This window comes from Harmonia axyridis, chromosome 2, assembly GCF_914767665.1.
Source record: "Harmonia axyridis chromosome 2, icHarAxyr1.1, whole genome shotgun sequence".
In the NCBI taxonomy this organism is placed as follows: Eukaryota; Metazoa; Arthropoda; class Insecta; order Coleoptera; family Coccinellidae; genus Harmonia; species Harmonia axyridis.
This window is the reverse complement of record NC_059502.1, coordinates 25,392,896-25,413,973: the sequence shown is the minus strand read 5'-3', so window position 1 is coordinate 25,413,973 and position 21,078 is coordinate 25,392,896. Positions and strand designations below refer to the sequence as shown.

The 21,078-nt window shown below is 35.3% G+C and overlaps 1 protein-coding gene and 1 long non-coding RNA gene across 4 annotated transcripts; one reads left to right on the top strand and one right to left on the bottom strand.

Annotated features, from left to right (window-relative positions):
• Nucleotides 1–206: 206 nt before the first annotated feature.
• On the top strand, nucleotides 207–1,528 carry LOC123672832. The gene is made up of 2 exons (XR_006746368.1): nucleotides 207–546; nucleotides 1,283–1,528. It is a non-coding gene; the product is annotated as an uncharacterized LOC123672832 (long non-coding RNA).
• Nucleotides 1,529–9,647: 8,119 nt separating this feature from the next.
• LOC123673099 lies at nucleotides 9,648–20,448 on the bottom strand. 3 transcript variants are annotated; one of them, XM_045607527.1, is made up of 3 exons: nucleotides 20,155–20,448; nucleotides 12,742–12,968; nucleotides 9,648–10,114 (listed from the first exon to the last, which is right to left on the bottom strand). In XM_045607527.1, the coding sequence occupies exons 1-3, from the start codon at nucleotides 20,262–20,264 to the stop codon at nucleotides 10,056–10,058; spliced, it is 396 nt and encodes a 131-aa protein (XP_045463483.1). In that variant the 5' UTR covers nucleotides 20,265–20,448; the 3' UTR covers nucleotides 9,648–10,055. The 3 variants fall into 3 exon arrangements, 1 of the variants encoding a protein (XP_045463483.1); XR_006746428.1 differs by lacking the exon at nucleotides 9,648–10,114 and adding an exon at nucleotides 15,628–15,761 and having other exon boundaries at nucleotides 12,576–12,968; XR_006746429.1 differs by lacking the exons at nucleotides 9,648–10,114; nucleotides 20,155–20,448 and adding exons at nucleotides 15,628–15,761; nucleotides 18,866–19,055 and having other exon boundaries at nucleotides 12,576–12,968.
• Nucleotides 20,449–21,078: the final 630 nt, after the last annotated feature.

The window sequence follows — 21,078 nt, the reverse complement described above, 5'->3', positions numbered from 1 at the left end:
TGTCAAATGACGTTTAATGTGGCCTAATCACCGATTACACTAAACAGGAAAATTTGGACGTTTATTTTCCCGATTAGTTTTAAACAGGGTTCTGCGCATAGACCTAATATCAATTTGATATAATGTCTATGGTTCTGCTCAACTCAAAACGTCAAAACATATGACTTATTACATAAACACATAGACAAATAAAGAGAAGACTGACGACTGCGTGCAGTCGTTTGAAATGTTGATGCTAGCGACCTGAGGGACAGGGTTAGGAACTAATGTATCGCTATTTCACACAAAAACATATTTCATCCTTATCTACTGTATCTACTGATGAAATGTTTTCGGCGTAAATTCCAACCTCTCTTTTGTGTTTCATTTCAGTTCTCTCCTGATTCTTATTTTCTTGCAGGTACAAGTTTGTTAATAATAATAACAATCTTTATTTCAGAAGGTTCTCATTTACAAAAAAATAACAAATGAAACAATGTCAAAAACTCTTTACATAAAAAAATCCTAAATTTTAGAGGGTTCCAGTTGAAATAAATGATCATGTAGGTAAGTATTTTTCGTATTTTTCGAAATTTTCCTCCGTTTGAATATTTGATGGCAACGCATTGAAGAATCTTAGGCATATATCTTCTAGTTTTATCGTATAAGTATGATAATTATAAATATAAAGCACCTTTTGTCATAACTGATCAGCATTTTATCATATCATTATCTATTCATGTTGCATCCAAACTTGTCAGGGGTTCAACCACGAACAAGCACTGTTTTAGACCTCCAACTAGAATTTTTGAATGGGATAAGTCAATTGAAGCTGTTCTATCCAGCAAATATTAATATGAGTATGAGTAAAATATGTGGGGACCATATCAGTGAGGACAATTTGTTCAATACACCTAAAACAAGACTTTTACTTTCATCCCTGCCAGATTTTCCAATTTATGCACTGCTTTAAGATCAGAATAATTTAATTAATTATGTGCCGAGTACTAGTTTAACAGATTCAAGTTCAGATAGGATCAGAAATTACCAACCGAATACTGATACTGTTTCCCTTTTTGTGAAGAAAAGACCAGGCATTTTAAATCAAATTAATATCAAGAAAAAGAGTCATTTAACAAAGAGAATTTTTTTTATATTAGTACCTAAATGTCGAAGGGAGCAGTTGTGTCGATTTAAGAAAAGGGAGCTATATTTTCACTTCATATTGTTCTATTGCTATCACCTTATATACGTTCAATGAAAGTCTCTTCAGGATCACCATCAATTTTTCACTTTGTTCCAGGTTTCAAAAGGCTTACGTTGGAGTTCTGCCAAAGAATTGAAAATTCCAATTCTCAATCAATCCTTCGATTTCCTGGATATTTGTCAGTAATCACAAAAATAATTATTTTATCTTCAAATGAAATGTTTCCTTCTTTAATATTTAAGTGGTACAATACGATATATATAATTTGATTCAATTATTTCATTAATTTCTGTTCACAAATATCAATTTGTATAATTATGTGCAATAAAAAGTATGTCAAAATTCGTTGAGTATTATTACTTAAGTAAAAATTAAGTTGGATGCAAAACCTCACTGAAATATTGAAAAAACTGTAATTGATATTACAGTTTTTTCACAATTTTCGGTGCAGGTTTTCATTCAAATTTCGAGTTGTTTGGAATTATGAAATAATAAGGAGCCAAATGCGCAGAATCAACATCATTAGTTCCAATCCCTGCCCATAAGGTCGCCACAATCACGCTTATTTATTTTACCGCTGAGTCGTCACTCTTTTCCTCCTTTCTCTATGCATAAACATAAACATGCAGTGCAGTGGAAAGCAGCTTATGGAGAAAAAATGGTGGCAAGAACCAGAATGGCTAAAAGAAAGTAAGGAAAATGGCCAAAAGAAAAATTATGTGCTACAGAAGATGAAATTGAGAAGGAGCGAAAAAAGATCATCAATACAAATTTAGTAGAGAGTTTAGTAGATGAAGCATTTTGGCAGAAAATAAATCAAATTTCGAAATATAATAAAATTAAAAGAATTATTGGATGGATTTTGAGGTTTGGCGATAATTTAAAAAATAAACTAAGAAACAAGTGCTTAGAAGCAAAAGACAAAAATAAATTCGAATATTTGAGTACAGAAGAACTTGAAAAAGCAGAAACATGTCTTTTAAGAGTAGTACAAAGGAAAGATTTAGGAGAAAATTTAAAAGGAATGCTTAAGTTTGAGTATTTGACAGACGATAATGAGATTTTAAGAATAAAAACAAGACTTGAATTTGGCAATTTTAACGAAAGTTTTAAATACCCGATCATTCTTCCAAGTAAAAACGAAATTGTTAGGTAACTACTTATAGAAGAGCACGAAAATAGTTATCATGCAGGACCAAAAATTTTATTAGGAGTCATCCGAGAAAAGTTCTGGTTACTAAAAGCCCGTAAAACGATAAATTCCATAATATTTGCCTGTGTAAATTGTAAAAAACATACATCTTAACCACTTGAAACTCCTTTTGCGCCTCTTCCAGCAAACAGAATAAACGACGCGGGGGTTTTTGAAGTTTGATAATAATTATGGAGGAAACTGTAAAAAACCTGACATGGATGAGGAAACATTCCAACTATATAGGGCTGAATTCTTGAGGGATTTGATCAAGACCGAAGAAGTTTATAAGGAAATTGAGCAGAAAACACGGCTTTAAACTGATTCCGCTGATTGGCATCAGCAGGGGAGGAAATTGTTGACGGCTTCAATATTTGACGGCTTCGGAAAAATATGCAAAATGCGTGGTACGACAAGTTGTTGCTCAACAGTTGAAAGCATTTTGTATAAACAATTTTCTGCAAAAGCTATAGATTGGGGAAAAAATAATGAAGATCGAGCTATTAGAAAATTAATTATGCTCGAAGATTACAAATAGTGGCCTTTTTATTAATAAAAAATGGCCTTTACTAGGTGCTTTATCAGATGGCGTTGTTGAAAGAAATAATCTTTTAGTTGAAATCAAATGCCCTTTTTCAGCAAGAAATAATAAGATAAAAGATGCTATTGAACAAAAACAAATTACATATTTGGAAGAGAATGGAGACCAGGAATATCGATTAAAACAAAGTCATAATTATTATTTTCAAGTTCAGGGACAATTAAATATAGCTGAAAGAGAAAAATGCTACTTTGTCGTGTGGACTTTGAAGGACTTTTTATTTATCGAAGTCAACATCGACAAAAAGCTTTTCGAAGAAAAAAAGTTACCAAAACTTGAAAAATTTTATTATGACTGTGTTTTACCTGAAATAATTGATCCAAGACATACAAAAGGCTTAAAATAAGGGATCCTCAATACAAATTAGATCTTCAAGATGAGCAAAAATTTAAGAGAAAAAAGGCAATTTGAAATTGTTCAATTACTGCTCCCCTGTGTATAGCTATTGCTTGGATCAGGACTCTCTTGGTCGAATTCAATGGTTACAGAACAACAGTATAAGATTTATCGTCGGGATTGGAAAATTTGAGTTTGTATCTCATAAACTGGTAGAATTGAGTTGGCTTCCTATGAGACTTCGTTTCAACTTTCATGCTCTCTGTACTTTCCATAAATTAGTTGTGAAGAGAAGACCACCTTATCTTTTCAATAAGTTGCAATATAGAGCTAATATTCACAATGTTCATATCAGACATAGAAATTTGCTTACATGTCCTCATCATAGAACCTCAACATTTCAAAGAAGTTTCAGACTAGGACTGGGAATCATGAATGAATGATTTTAATATTCGAATAATCATTGAATAATTGCATTTTGCATAATTCGAATAATCATGAATATTCACTGAATAGTTGAATAATCAATGACTACTTTTCTATTCATGAATAATCAGTGAATAGTTAAGTACTCACTGATTATTCAGTGAATAGTTTTCTATTCAGTGAGTAATTGGATATTTATGAAGTTACGAATGATCACTTGATTCACTATTCAGGAATGATTAAAACAAGGTTTTGTGATTCACTACGGACAAATCGTTTTATTAATATTAAAATTACTGGAAATTACATAATATTGAAATTGATAGATACAATTGAATTAAAATTATAAATAAACTCCTGTCAGTGTTCGGAATCCAAACAAACAAATTGTCATTCAAATTAGTACGTTGTCGTTGAAGAAATTGGCTAATTTTGATAAATAAGATTATTTGAGGAACGATTTTTCTATTAATTGATAGACAGAAGAAACGAGATTAATGCCGTAAGTTTAATCTTAGATGACCATTTGACAATCATTCCATTTCATCAAAATGTCAAGAATGCGGCCACATATTCCGACACGCACTAGTAGAACACGAGAAAGAAACGAGATCATCCCAATGCGTTACAAATTCATTCTATCTGGGCTGAGGGCCTAATACGTTCACGATATATTCACCACAATAGTCGACGCCCACCCCCTCTTGCCCCTTCACGTCGCGACCCCTCTGCTACCCAAGCAGTGTGGTGTAAACAAACTCTTAATTTCTGTTTGTCTCATATCATCTAGACTCCGGTGACACGTGTGGTACCTAGCTACCAGTTATTTATCATATCTGTGTAAGCTGGTGTGCGTTTCTCGTTCTTTGTATACGGGGTACGTTCATTTTTGGTATCGTATTATTATTGTTCAAATCTAGTTGCGAAGTTTTCTTTCTAATTTTGTTTTTTATTCAATACTGGTGTAATCTATCCATTCCTGCTTTGTGTTTTCCGTGGCCCTCTTGTGTGTCTGTTAGTCACCGGCTATCGGCCCAGCCGTTGTGAAGGGTGTCCCTGTTTTTCCTTTTTCACCATTATATTTTGAAAGTTAACTTGATGCCCACTATGGCATGTATAAAGTGTAATGTCACTATTAAAGTAGAGGTGGATAAGGTTGTCAGGTGCGATGGCTGTAATAGACCTGTACATCTCGCTTGTTCTGAGCTTACTGCGGCAGAATTGAAATGCTTTGACTTACGGTCGAGTGCGAAAAGACGGGTAAAATACCTCTGTGATGAGTGTGAGCAGGGACTTCATCAGATCCCCAAGATCTTTCAGTTAATTAATGAGCTGAGGGATGAGATACGCGGGCTGAAACGGGCTGGTGCGGTGGATGTTTCCGTGACACAGTTGCCTGCGCCGGTACCATCGAGTGAGCAGGTGATTGCGGAAGTTGTTTAAAGAACGAAACGTGCTAATAATGTAGTAATTCATGGCAGCTCTGAGGGGGGCTCCAGCAGGCTGGAACAGGTAAGGGAGGACGTGGCGCTTGTGCAGTCGCTGTTGAAGGAGTGTAATATTCCTGATCAAGTTGTTACTCCCATTAGACTCGGAAATTCGATCCCACCAAACAGGTACGATCTCGTCCCATGAAGGTGCGTTTGTCTTCTTCGGAGTTGGTGTCTATGGTGTTGCGCACGTTTCAGAAAATCAAGGATAAATTTGCGGGAGTATTCATAACTCCGGACAGGACGCCACAGCAGATGGAGATGTTTAAGGCTGAGATGGAGCTGCGCGTGGCCGAGGGTGAGACTGGTCTCAAAATAAAACATTTAGCAAGTTGCAGCAGTTCAACTTCATCTACAACAGAGACCAAAAATTGCTTGACTTGGTCCTTGCAGGAGATACTGTCGAGGTGTCTGTGGCTCATTCTGAGTCGCCCTTTGTCCCGGAGGATCTGTATCATCCCGCGCTGAGCATGATTGTGAGCCGAAGCTCCTTTGAACGCCAAATAAATTTTCCAACAAACACGCAACAATACGTTTTATAACTTCAGGAAAGCTGATTTTCCGGCCTTGCGTTCGTCACTCGGTTCCGTTGATTGGAATATTCTCCAAACATTCAATAATGTTGATGACGCTCTGCGCTATTTTTATGATCAATTGTTCGAAATCATAAAAGATCATGTACCTACTGGAACTTATCCCTCTGGGAAACGCTGCTTTCCAGTGTGGTTTACTCTTGACTTGAGGCGCAACATCCGATTAAAGAATTATTATCGTTAAAATGGCGGTCCACAGGAAGAACTAAATATCTCCGAGATTTCAGGCGTTTGCGGTCGTTGGTCAAGTCTGGAATTTCTTCGGCGTACGACGATTACTTGGCTGAGGTGCAAGGCGATTTGGAGTCAAATCCTTCCTCTTTCTGGGGATACATCAACCATAGGAAGAGTGGCACAAGAATTCCTGGTGTATTTCATAGCGATGGAATATCACATGACGATCCAAGAGATATAGTCGATTTGTTCGCAAAGCATTTTTCAAATGTTTGTATGCCAGACGCAGTCAGGGATTATAGCGAAACTCCAATTTCCCAATTCCCTCCAGTTGTCTTGCCCTCTATAACTGAAGATGAAATTAGATCTATTATGGATAAATTTCCTGATAAAACAACTGCTGACAATCAGCTACCCTCATTTTTCATCAGAAACTGTGGCTCTGTGCTTGCTGACCCTCTACATCGCATCATCTCTGTCAGCTTGTGTACTTCCATTTTTCCCACCATTTGGAAGAGAGCCCGAGTAGTTCCGATTTTCAAAAAAGGCGATAAATCACAAGAAGGGAACTATAGACCAATTTATGTACTGTGTAACTTTGCAAAAGTATATGAAGAAGCTTTATACGCTAATATCAGTCATAATGTTAGACCACATATATTAGCAATGCAACATGGTTTCATGCGGGGCAGGTCTACGGTCACGAATTTGGCAACATTGTCGCAGTTTATCGCGGAGACTCTGGATGATGGAGGTCAGGTCGACGTTATTTATACAGACTTATCACGAGCCTTCGACTCGGTTGATCACCGTATGTTGCTGAATAAACTTTCTTTTTTTGGCCTCAGTCCAGCATATATGTCGACCTGATGAGATCTTACTTGGAGGGAAGAATGAGTTATGTGTTTTATAATGGCTTCATGTCTTTCGAATTTTGTCTGTCATCTGGTGTGCCGCAAGGATCTAATCTTGGAACAGTGTTATTCATAATTTTTCTTCTGTGATACCTCTTTGAAATCACTATAAAATAGACAATTTATTGGTGTAATGTGCAGCAGTAGCTCGGTACATTTTTTTTCCACTACGATGGGCTAAACTTCATGAACAAAATAATCCACTACCAAAATTTCCCATAAAAATATTTCTCATAGCCCCCCTTTAAAATTTTCGGAGGATGTTTTTAATGTAAACGTTAAAATCATTCTTCAGCAATATTTTACTGAAAAAATTAAACATAAAGATGTGAAATTGTACCAACCGTAAGGGCAAAACTATTGAAAGGGGCAAAAATTCATTATTTTCAACAAAAAAAATATCTCGAAAACGGTAGCAGGTGTGATATCCTTTGATCTACATTCTCCCTCCGTTTGACGTGGTCTTTACGGGACACCCTGTATAAAAGTAACATAACAGATATCTGAATGTTATACAAAAAGTATGTATCAAATATGTGAATTTTTATATAACAGAAATATATCAGCTACGTAAATGTTACATAAAGAATGTACCAGCAATATTACAGATGTAATATACCAGTGATATCTTTCAAGATATCATGTAAGGTACATGATCTATAAATGATACATGGAAATTTTGTTGCATGTTATGTAACGGAAGGCGGACATAAAGCCGTCGTAGAGCAGTACCAGAAGGGAGCAGGTGTATAACATTGCTATGTAACATAAGCTGCTTTCCAGTCAGGTGCGTGTCACCCACAGATTACGGATAACATATCCGTAATCTGTGGTGTCACCCCGGGGCTCGGCGCACTAGGGCTTCGAGCCCTTGCTATGAGTGGAACGCGCCAAAACGAAACTGTCAAATTCAACGTAAACACACCAGCCTTCTACAGCTGTCTCGTACTTTATGCGAAGTAACGGTCTTCTTTCTCTCTCACACCTGTCAGGGCTCGAAGCCCTGCAAATGCGGGGGGTGCTTCAGGGGAAAGGGGAAGGTAACGCGAGGGCTCGACGCCCTGTTTACTGGAACACTACAAGTGCGCTTCGGAGCTGTACCGAGGAGCTCCTGACGTTGGCTGGAAAGCACCTATAGAACGTTGCAATGTGTATGTTATATCTATGATACGTATTTGTGTTTGCTGGGGAGGAGCTCCTGACGTTGGCTGGAAAGCACTTAATAACATGGACTGAGAGAGACCATTGATATCGATGTATTGTGGCAAGGACAGAAATCTTAATGGCAAAACATTGGTTTCGTGAATTGATTATATGCGTTTTCTTGTGGAGATAACGGATTCCTTAACGATTTACTAAGTGTTTTTTGTAATTCTTCTGTTTATTTTAGTACTTATAAACAATTTTAAGTATGTCTGCTTCGTGTGTAGCTTATAATTGTGTTGTTATATCCAAAAAAAGGATTGGACGTGACATTTCATAGTTAAGAAAACAAGAATTGATTTATCGTTTATTTTATTGAATATTTTCACAGATTTCCATGAAATTAAAAGAAATGGGTGATGGTTATATGGAATAAAGACAAAAAACCTTCTGCCGCAGCCGTAATAGGTAGTAAATCACTTCAAAACTGAGGACTATTATATTAATCCCTATGGAACGAAATGTTTGAAGGAAGGGGCCATAAAATTATGATATTAAAAACATGTGTTACTACAATAATAATGAATACTATACAGCAAATTTCTTCCCTTTATAGATCCGGAGTTATGAATTTTTGACTATGTTATTCGCGTTTCGAAACTTTGATTCGAACCTCTCCATCAGATGTTAATCATAATTTTTTATATTGATATTTATTATGTTTTTTTTTTCATATGTTCTTGCATATTTGATGATAAAAAGTAATAGAATAACCCCTTGTAAACCGTCAGAGTAAAGGAAGATGTTACTTTTAGAACATGAGGCTGAATTGTTTTCTTTGATAGGAAAAAAATAGCACTTGCATCCCCAATAACACTCACTATTTCCTCAGTCTATTTCTCAAAAATATTCGGGCTATTTTTTCTGAAGACGACATATATAATTAAATTTTGAAAATGTCATAAATTTTCTTTTGTGTTTTTATTTATCACAAATTTTGAAATCCCTTAAGTTCAGTTACACTTGTAGCTACATTATATAGAATAGAAATTTAATTATCTATAATATTATTGATATACTGGGCTATCTAAAACCTCTGGAATAGAAATTAAAAAATATTTTCTTTTATAGCACTCAATGAAATTCACCTTTTTCTGAAAGACATTTTAGATATCATGAAAATCTGTACTATAAAGTTCCTAAATGTGATTCATTTAGCTTTTTCAATACTATTCTTATCGGAATAACTCAATATTTCTCATTAACAACGCCTTATTCCCATAGCCATTTCAATAATCAAGTCATGCAAAAAACTAAATATTTCTCAAAAAAAAAATTAAAAACGTGTTATTATCATAGTAAATTCGCATGTGTTGCCATTAATAACTCCTTCCTTCCCAACACCTCTCTTTCTTTGATGGTCTGCAAAGCGGTGCGAGCAGAGGGCTAGTCCATGTTATTATAGGTCTATGTAAGAATCTGATCGCAGGTAATATTCATCTTGGACAATTCTTCATTTGATTGAAACTATGTAAGAAATGAGGTAAGGGTATGTAATTCCATATTAATTTATTACTAATTAATCAAAAACATTGTATTTTACGAGAGTTTATTTACTGTACATTGTTTTCATAAGAAATCTACTAAAATAACTCATAAAATGGAAATTATTTCTCAAAAAAATTATGAAATTAGCAAGTCTTCATTTTCTTCTTCTTCTTGAGAAGACGTACCGCCTGCTTTCTCTGGTGTATGTCTCCTGTGACGTGGATTGCCAGCTATCTCACAATTGCTTTGGTGGTCATCTAACGGGTCTTCTTCCGAGGGGTTTGTTGTCCCTGATGATCTTAGCCATGTCTAGGCTCATTCTGTCCTCATGCTGGTTCCACTCTCTCCGCCTCTTCCTTATACATCTGACCACATCGTCCACTTAGCACTTCTCTTTTATAATAGAATTTCTGTCTGTCCGCCAGTATGTATACCATTATTCTTAGAGGTCTTCATTTCAGTTGTTCGCAATATCCTCTTTGTTGTAGACGTTTCAGCTTCGGTCTCCGCTCTGTTGATAGTTTTCATTTTGAAATATAATAACTCACTTATATTCTATATTCAAGTTAAATATCGATTTTGTAATAATAATCCTTACTAAGAAACAATTAACCACGCCAGTGGAAGGTTTACTGCACCCCTATTTGTCAATTTTGCGGGTTTCTTGTTTTCCTACCTCAGTTTATCATCTTACTGATGCATCTAATTACAATATAACGCTATTTACGTTTAAGGCCACTCCTATGTTCTTTACTCTAAGATTTTTCATTCAAATGGATATGTTTTATGTCTTTTAAGAGTTTCTTACATGCTTGAAACATACTCACATAAGTTACATTTATATTCTTTTTCATTCAAATGGACAGAATCCATATTAATTTTGAGGTAAACTTTCCGGTTGGCTGCATAATCACATAAGTAATTCTTTTATGTTGAAATGGACAGAATCTCTATGCTTTTTGAGGTGAACTTTACAGTTGACTGCAAAATAACATAAGTAACATTTATTTTCTTTTTTTATTCAAATGCACACAATCCATATGCTTTTTGAGGTTATTTTCCTGTTTGACTGCAAACTCACATTTATGTTCTTTTTTTTTTTTCAAATGAACAGAATCTATATGCTTTTTGAGGTGAAATTTACGGTTGACTGTATAATCACATAAGTAACATTTATGTTCTTTTTTATTCAAATGGACAGAATCTATATGATTTTTGAGTATACTCTTCCTATTGGATGCATAATCACATAAGTGACATTTATGCTCTTTTTTATTCAAATGGACAGAATCTATATGATTATTGAGGGTACTTTTCTGATTGGCTGCATAATCACATGAGTGACATTTATGTTCTTTTTTATTCAAATGGACAGAATCTATATGCTTTTTGAGGGTACTTTTCAGATTGGCTGCATAATCTAATGAGTGACATTTATGTTCTTTTTTATTCAAATGGACAGAATCTATATGCTTTTTGAGGACACTTTTCAGATTGGCTGCATAATCACATAAGTTACATTTATGTTCTTTTTTTTTCAAAAGGACAGAATCTATATGATTTTTGAGGTCATGTTTCTGATTGGCTGCGAACTCACATAAGTGACATTTATGCTCTTTTTAATTCAAATGGACAAAATCTATATGATTTTTGAGGTTACTTTTCTTATTGGATGCATAATCACATAAGTGACATTTATGTTCTTTTTTATTCAAATGGACAGAATCTATATGCTTTTTGAGGACACTTTTCAGATTGGCTGCATAATCACATAAGTTACATTTATGTTATTTTTTTTCAAATGGACAGAATCTATATGATTTTTGAGGTTATGTTTCTGATTGGCTGCGAACTCACATAAGTGACATTTATGCTCTTTTTTATTCAAATGGACAGAATCTATATGCTTTTTGAGGGTACTTCTCTGATTGGCTGCATAATCACATAAGTGACATTTATGTTCTTTTTTATTCAAATGGACAGAATCTATATGCTTTTTGAGGTAACTTTTCAGATTGGCTGCATAATCACATAAGTTACATTTATGTTCTTTTTTTTTCAAATGGACAGAATCTATATGATTTTTTAGGTCATGTTTCTGATTGGCTGAGAACTCACATAAGTGACATTTATGCTCTTTTATATTCAAATGGACAGAATCTATATGCTTTTTGAGGTTACCTTTCAGATTGGCTGCATAATCACATAAGTGACATTTATGTTCTTTTTTATTCAAATGGACAGAATCTATATGCTTTTTGAGGTCATGTTTCTGATTGGCTGAGAACTCACATAAGTGACATTTATGTTCTTTTTTATTCAAATGGACAGAAGCTATATGATATTTGAGATGATTTTTCTGATAGGATTCAAACTCACATAAGTGACATTTATGTTCTTTTTTATTCAAATGGACAGAATCTATATGATTTTTGAGGTTACTTTTGTTATTGGATGCATAATCACATAAGTTACATTTATGTTCTTTCTTTTTCAAATGGACAGAATCTATATGATTTTTTAGGTCATGTTTCAGATTGGCTGAGAACTCACATAAGTGACATTTATGCTCTTTTTTATTCAAATGGACAGAATATATATGATTATTGAGGGTACTTCTCTGATTGGCTGCATAATCGCATGAGTGACATTTATGTTCTTTTTTATTCAAATGAACAGAATCTATATGCTTTTTGAGGTGACTTTTCCGATTGGCTGCATAATCACATAAGTTACATTTATGTTCTTTTTTTTTCAAATGGACAGAATCTATATGCTTTTTGAGGTCATGTTTCTGATTGGCTGAGAACTCACATAAGTGACATTTATGTTCTTTTTTATTCAAATGGGCAGAATCTATATGATTTTTGAGGTTACTTTTCTTATTGGATGCATAATCACATAAGTGGCATTTATGTTCTTTTTTATTCAAATGGACAGAATCTATATGCTTTTTGAGGTAACTTTTCAGATTGGCTGCATAATCACATAAGTTACATTTATGTTCTTTTTTTTTTAAATGGACAGAATCTATATGCTTTTTGAGGTCATGCTTCTGATTGGCTGCGAACTCACATAAGCGACATTTATGCTCTTTTTTATTCAAATGGACAGAATCTATATGCTTTTTGAGGTTACCTTTCTGATTGGCTGCAAACTCACATAAGAGACATTCATGTTCCCTTTTATTCAAATGTACAGCATCTATATGTCCTTCGAGATTGCTTTTCTGGTTGAAAGAAAACTCGCCTGTTTCATATTTCAAAGATGATCTTATTCCATTATCATCAGTGTAATGCTGAACAATTTCAATGATTTCAGTCTTTTTATCCTCAATATGCCCCCCATCAGTTGTGTACTGAAAACTAGAACCAAAAAATAATTGTAACATTTTTTTAATTATAAGAGATTGGAAGATAAAACAATTTCAACAAACACTGGAAATTTTCATATGAAAGTGTTCTTCTAAAAAATCGAATTTTTGTAAAAAGTATTCTTGCTTGACTACATCCTATTTTCCTTTATTTCATAGGAACTATTGAAATCTTCAAGATCTAATCTACACAATTTCAAAATAAATACATTTTGAGAATTAGGATCTTGTATCTGTGTGTGTAGTGTTTTTGAATTATTGCGAAATAGAGAAAATAATATTAAAAAATTCGTGTTGAACCTTCATGATGAGCACATGTGAATAATTGTTTTTGTTATTAGTAAACAAATTCGATTAAACAGAATTTCTAAGCTGATTACTGCTTGCCCGCAGTCTTCGATAGTTCTTGAACTATCAGAAATGTCCCAGGTCAACGGCACTTCTAATACCTAATAATAACGATAATAAAGAACTATCAGAAATGTCCCAGGTCAACGGCACTTCTACTAATACCTAATAATAACGATAATAAATCTGCTGATATCGTATTCAATCAACCCCAATTAATAAAAGATCCTGTGATGTATCAAAACATTTCTTCACCAAAGGAAATTGATTAGGAAAATAAAGAACAGTCGACATCTGCCATGTCAACAAAAAATAATCAACAACACCAAACATCGAAAACCAAAACAAACAAACCAACCAAAATAATAAACAGAAATGTTTCAGCCAAGATGAGTGACATCAAGAAGATGGAATATTCAAATTTATTTTATTTCAATTCTGAAAACAATGAAACAAATAGAATACAAATGTCGTCCATTTGGAATACGAAATTTTCTATGTCTAGAGATATAATTCTCAAAACCAAACTCGGGGAATTGGAACAAGTCCTGTCAGAGCTAAAGAACGAGAAGAAAATAGGCGTGGAGATTTCAAATATGGAAACGTGTATCAAAGAAGAAGAAATAAGTCAGCATCTTTTATCACAAAACATAGATACTGCAAAAGAATCATCACAAGAGCCCAATCAAAACCCACAAGATTTATTAGAATAATTATGGGTGAAATTGAATCATTTGAAGTACTTTGGAATAATGGATTCTTTTTCATTAATCAACACTATTTGGTATATCCCAGCCATCCTCCAGACCCAACTCCTATACCTTGCAACAAATGTTTACAATTCGACCATAAAACAGATTCTTGCACAAATTCACCAAAATGATCGAAAAGATAAGGACCAAATAATATGTCTCAGTACAAAACCAATAATGCTCCCAAGTGCTTGTCTTGTGGCGCAGAAGACCATATGGCATGGTTCATTAAATGTCCGAAACATCAAAAAAAAACCCATGGAAGGTATTTCAAACGCTAATGTCAAGCCACTTAATGAAAAAACAAATGAAATAGAAGATCTCTCAAAAAACACAAGCTGGATCTATGCTCCAATAACAGTACATGATGAAATAATGAATATTTATAATAGAAAGTTAAATAATCCTAAATATAGTGACAGAAAGTAACTTATAGTTACTTTGAAACAAAAGTTTATTAGACAATTCAATAAAGACACAACAGTTGTTTTCTTGGGGAACTGATTCTACAATCTGATGCTTGATCTGGAGGATCCTGAGGAGCCTTCACCAACTGAACCAATAAACAACGAAGTTAATAGACAAATTCACATCTAGAATACTCTATAGTAACATTAACAGCTACATACCAAAAAACATTTCATAAACAATTTCAAACTTCAAAAGAGATATGATACAGCAGTATAGAGAAAACAACTGGTTTAATGGATGCAACAAAATGAATGATTCCAAAGGGAAAAATTTCTACTTCAATGAAATATTTGGGTGTACAGGTTGATAATAAACTGAATTTCAACCTGCAAACGAAACTAGTAAAAAAGAAAACTATCACTAGAGCCAAATACTTTGTCAAACTTACATATAAAAACAAGGTATAACCATCCAAAATGCTACAAAAATTTATAAAAGCATATGTCGACCTTCAATTGAATTTGCACACCAAATATATATATATATAAATTGTAGAGCTTCAGCAGTGAAAAATCTCAAGGTGGCAGAGACAACAAGTCTTAGGATAATCATAAGAATCAGACATCTCAACAATATATTGCATAACCCGCCAAACCAAATGCTGGATTCAAGAACCAAGTGAACCAATTGATTCTAGATTTTGTATTCTCAACAGAAAGTTTTTCAACAAACTTAAAGAACTCGATGACATAGCTGACCTCTAACACAGTGAAGAACATCATACAACTTTTAGAAAATACCCTACACAGACGACTTTATTTAAAGCATTAGAAAACACATAATGTACTTTTTTTTAATATTTATGTGTATGCAGTGTAATAGGCTGAAGGACCTCAGGTCTATGGCCATCGATAAACTTTTCTCTCTCTCTATTATTGAATTGTATCTAAATATTTGACATTATTCGGAACAAAAGAGATGGTCAACATATTCTGACATTTTTCATTAAAATCAAGAAAGTAATGGTTGGTTTATGCGCCATTCCTAAGAACTAAGAATTGAACGCTAACAAATCAATGAGGGCGTTTATGCATTTTACCTAAGGACTAAGAACTAACACTAAAAAGTTGATCAACTTACAACTAAGAACTAAACTCTTAGTTAAAATAATGAAGTTTGCATGCGCCGCACAGAATTTCAATATTAACGAGTACCAGTTTCTATCGTTTTATGCTCCGTTATTAGTGTTTATCCATGAAAAGTATTCGGTGTATCTGAAAAAAAATAAATTTAATTTTTTCACAATCAATATCAATGTCAAACATCAAAGTATAGAACAAATAGAAAGTAGTTTGAGCACGTGCGCTTTCCTTCACTGAGAACTAACAAGAGAGTGCATAAACGCCACTTAATTCTTAGGTTTAGTTCTTAGTCCTAAGAATGGTGCATAAACCAGCCATAAGACTAAGACTCAAGATCAGTGCAGAAATAATAATAATAATAATGCGGGTAGCGGTAGATGAATCCATAGCGAATCACCTATCAGGAGAGTTGAATCGACTCCTGCCCACTGCAGATTCCAGGAGCTCCCTGACCCGGGAAGCTGAAACCTGTCGAAGGGTCCCTGTGCAGGGTAACGGACGAAGCCGTGTGGAAAGCAGCTCAAGAATTCTCCCACCATAGCTCTGCGGATCGTAAAAAGCGATCAAAGGCCGTCTCCCTCACGACAAGGAGGAACCCATAAATGATGGTGAATTTGAGGAATAGGAATATAGAGCCGCTGCATGAGGTTCGTCAGGGCGTGTCTGGAGCCGGCGCTGGACATGACAGTATGCGGGACGTCGGTGACAGAGTGCTAAGGAGACTGGCGTCTGTCGAACAAAATGCTACGCCTCCACAATCTCAACATTCTAGGAGAAGAATAACACGAGTTTCTCCGACCGCTGAAGGTGCTGCGCAGGATCCCCAACCAGCACTCACCCAAGCAGGTCTACCAAGAAGACGCATGAAATGGACAAGTTCGATAAATGAAACGATCATGCGCATTTATTATGAAGTGACTAATATGGAAGAGGATAAAATAGGCTACCGGCAAAAATTATTTGCAGAACTCCACAGAAACTATCCCGAACTCCAAGTTTCTGAGCAAAAAGTAGCCGACCAATACCGGGTCATATTGTGAAATAAACTTGTACCCGATGAGAGACTTAACACCATAAAAAATGAAGTCCAACTGAGGCTACAGAATAGGAGCCTCACTAACAACGAAACGACAATTGAAGAAAACTACAATTGTGCTGAAAACCATCAATGCACAAATGAATTCTGAGGAACAAAACAACGCAGATGTGATAGCAATAAGTGATGCTCAACGACGGAATATATATGATGCACCCGTCGAAAATCCAGAAGAAGACCAAAGAGAACTACTGGAGCGATTATTTGCCACAATGAATAGATGCGTTATAGATTTTGAGGGCACAGATCCATTGAGACGACGGATTCTGCCAAGATTGAGGACTTCCAAGAAACTATCCCATTGTCTGGTCATGACTAACAAGGAGATTATACCCAAGTATCTTTCTGACTACCATGATCTCGAATCATTACACCTCATCATATACTGTGCAGCATTTTCAATAGCAACAGAGCTAGGTGTGAAGCCAAAACCTGAAAGTCAGCAACCAGCCAGAGAAAAACAACAAAATAAACCACATTGGCAAAAAAGGCTAGAAGACAAAGTTCATAGCATCCGCCAAGATATTGGGAGGCTCACCCAATTTTCAAAAGGTGCGCCTTCTAGAAAATTACAAAAAATGGTGAATATAATAATGAAACGGCAACATACAACGTATGATCCAAACAATGAAAATGCTCAACAAATTTTAGACACACTGAAACAAAAACTTAGTGTGTACTCCAAAAGACTCAGAAGATACAATGAGAGCTATAGAAGAAAACAGGATAATATGATTTTTGAAAACTCCGAAAGAAAATTCTATAGAATGTTAAACAATCGAGGATATTGAGAATTTTTGGACAGATCAACTGGCTACACCAACCCCCTACAACTCCCAGGCTGATTGGATGAGAAGTGAAGAGAAATCCTGTGAGACAATAGAACAAATGCCGCATAACGCAGTTTCTATAGAAGAATTCCATGAAATATTGAAAAACGCACACAATTGGAAATCACCCGGCCCAGATGGAATCCACAATTTTTGGTTGAAAAAATTTTGGTGTATACACGGCAGGCTAGTTGAAACCATAAATGGTGTTATAAGTAATCCAACGGAAATGCCCAAATTTTCAACAACAGGGACCACTTACTCTTACCGAAGGATATGCAACACACAGCGGATCCATCAAAATACAGACCAATTACATGTCTACCAACAATATATAAAATCATCACATCATGTACAGCATCTCGTATCTACAAACATTGCGAAACAAATAATATAATGACAACACAGCAGAAAGGATGTTCCAAGAATGCACTAGGATCGAAGGAACTGCTGATAATAGATTCCATCATATGCAACCAAGCCTTCAAAAAACACAGAAATCTTTTTATGACATATTTTGACTATAAGAAGACTCTATTCCACATGGGTGGCTGACAAAAATTTTGGAAATATACAAGATCGATCCAATTACAATAAACTTTCTGAAGTATGCAATGTGCAACTAGAGAACGAATATCGAACTCTCTACGGCGAACATAACTACTAAAGAGATCCCAATAAAAAGGGGAATTTTCCAAAGAGATTCATTGAGTCTCTTATGGTTCTGCTTGGCGCTGAACCCCCTTTCTAAACAACTGAATGCTACTGAAAAAGGTTTCAATGTCAAAGGAAATAGAAATACTATTGCACTCAATCATTTGCTATACATGGATGACCTAAAACTTATAACAGGCAACAAAAACCACTTGCAAACTATGGTCAAACTGGTGGAAAATTTTTCGGAAGACGTGGGGATGAAATTCGGATTGAACAAGTGTCGCACTATTTATTAGCGTAGAGCGTGGAAAAATCCAAGATGAACCGATAGCTCTCTCCAATGGACAGGAGATAGAAGCGATGGATGAAGGAAGACTTAACAACTGACTTAACATTAGGAGAATCAACAAAATTTTGAAAACAAACCTCAACAGCAAGAACATGACGAGAGCTATCAATACATATGCATGTTCAATTCTTACATACTCTTTCGGTATCATTCCATGGACCAAAACAGATATAGGAAACCTGCAACGCAAAATGAGAACCTTGATGACGAAAGCACACAAGCACCATCCGAAAAGTAGCATTGAGAGGACGACACTGCCGAGGAATAAAGGAGGCAGAGGTCTGCTAGACATCATGGAACTTACCTATGGGCAAATTGAATGCCTACGAACATACTTCAAAGACAAATCAAGCATGTCAGAGATCTACGAAGTACTGTGTGAAGCAGACGAATCAACACCTTTACAACTGCACAAGGAGCAATTGTCATACAACCACCAGACAATCCAAGAAAAACTGCAAAGATGGAGAGAAAAACCCCTACATGGACGACATTTCAACGAGGTGAACTAGGATCATGTCGACATTGAAGCGTCGAACTATTGGCTCACATCAGGTGCGATGTATCCAGAAACGGAAGGATTTCTTTTAGCCATCCAAGATCAAGTGATCTCAACAAGAAATTACTGCAAGCATATCATAAAGGATCGAACTATTACTGACGTTCGATGCCGTTATGGGTGTCCAACGAATGAGACAATCCAACATATCACGGGAGGATGTCAAATGTTTGCAGGAAATGAATATAAAGAGAGACACGATGCAGTGGGAAAGATACTACACCAAGAAATGGCAACTAAATTAACACTAATTCATTCTGAAAAAGTGCCATACTGCAAGTACCGACCGGAAACCATCCTGGAAAACGAACGCTATAAACTGTACTGGGATCGTACAGTTTTGACTGATAAAACAGTCCCTCACAACAGGCCAGATATATTGCTAGTTGATAAACATCAAAAGGCAGCAATACTCATCGACGTAGCAATACCTAATAACAACATGCGTCAAAAAGAGGTCGAAAAAATTTCAAAATATAGGGACCTCGAATTTCAGATAAAGCGCCAGTGGGGAATGATATCAATGAGAACTATTCCAATTATCATTTCAACAACAGGAATAGTACCCAAAAATCTCAGGAGAAATATCAAGCAACTAGGACTTAGTGAGTATATATGTAATATAATGCAAAATGCTGTTCTTTTAGGTACTGCAAGGACGGTGAGAAAATTCCTAGGAAGCGAAGGACAGGTCCAAGGATCGCGTGTAAGAGGACCAGAAGTTCGACGAGAACCAGGGGGACCACAAGGACTGGACACGACCGAGCTCTACCCTTCTGATATTTTAAATATCTGGGATTGAGTGAATGTTCCTCTTAGCAAGGAGTGAGAAGCCGACGGCGAGGAGAAATCCTACGCGTATAGGCAAAAGTCGGGATAATAATAATTAAAACTTTCACAAAAACACATATACTCAACTGAAGAGACAATAAGCCATGTTCTTTCTAGATATACTTTTTTCACAATGAAAAAAGTGAAAGTTAAAAAAGTTAAAATTTAGCCTACAGTATCAAGAAAAAATAATGGATGCTTACTCCAAATCAAATGAGTTTCCTTTTTCATAGCTATCATCATCTTCTCCCATTTCCATCTTTACTTTGTGATGATTATTTTGATCTAGGAAAATTTTCAGGTTTGTTTCCATTTCTGACTTAAACACTTCGTAAATTCTCAATTGTGAAAATAAATATTTACAATTACAAATCGAGAACTGTTTGTTTTGTATTATCTCTACTGTGCACTATAGCATGAAGCTTGTTTTTTTTTTTTACCGACTAAAAAAGTAAAAAGATACTATATCCACGACACTCTCCAAGTCTCCACGAACAAATCATAGATAATCCTGATAAGTAGATAGAAGAAATAACAAAACAATTTTACCACCATAAACAAACTAATCTAAAAATGGCGAATTGGGACATAGAACCATAGAAATTAAGAATAAGAATACAATTGACAGAACTGAATTGACACGTCAAATACTGCTTTCGGCAAATCCACACGAGTGCGGAGCGTGCGGTGTTAGGTGCGAACATTAAGGGCCAGTTGCACCATTTGCCTAATCGGTGATTAAAAATTTGAACAATGATTACGTTCTGATTTCTCTTGCAACATCTGTCAAATGACGTTCAATGTGGCCTAATCACCGATTACACTAAACAGGAAAATTTGGACGTTTATTTATCCCATTAGTTTTGAACAGGGTTCTTCGCATAGACCCATAGAATTAATAATACAAGTTCAATGCATAGACCTAATATCATAGAATTAATAAAACCATGGAAGGAGTCTAGAGAGAGACTTACGGTAAAGTGAATGAGATGGACAATAATCAGCTGTAAACGGGCAAAACCACAGATTAGTCTGTGGTAACACAGGTCAGGTCACAGACTAACTAGTAATCTGTGACAAAACATCATATTTAATTTGATCCTACTAAAAGAATTAAAAATAATACT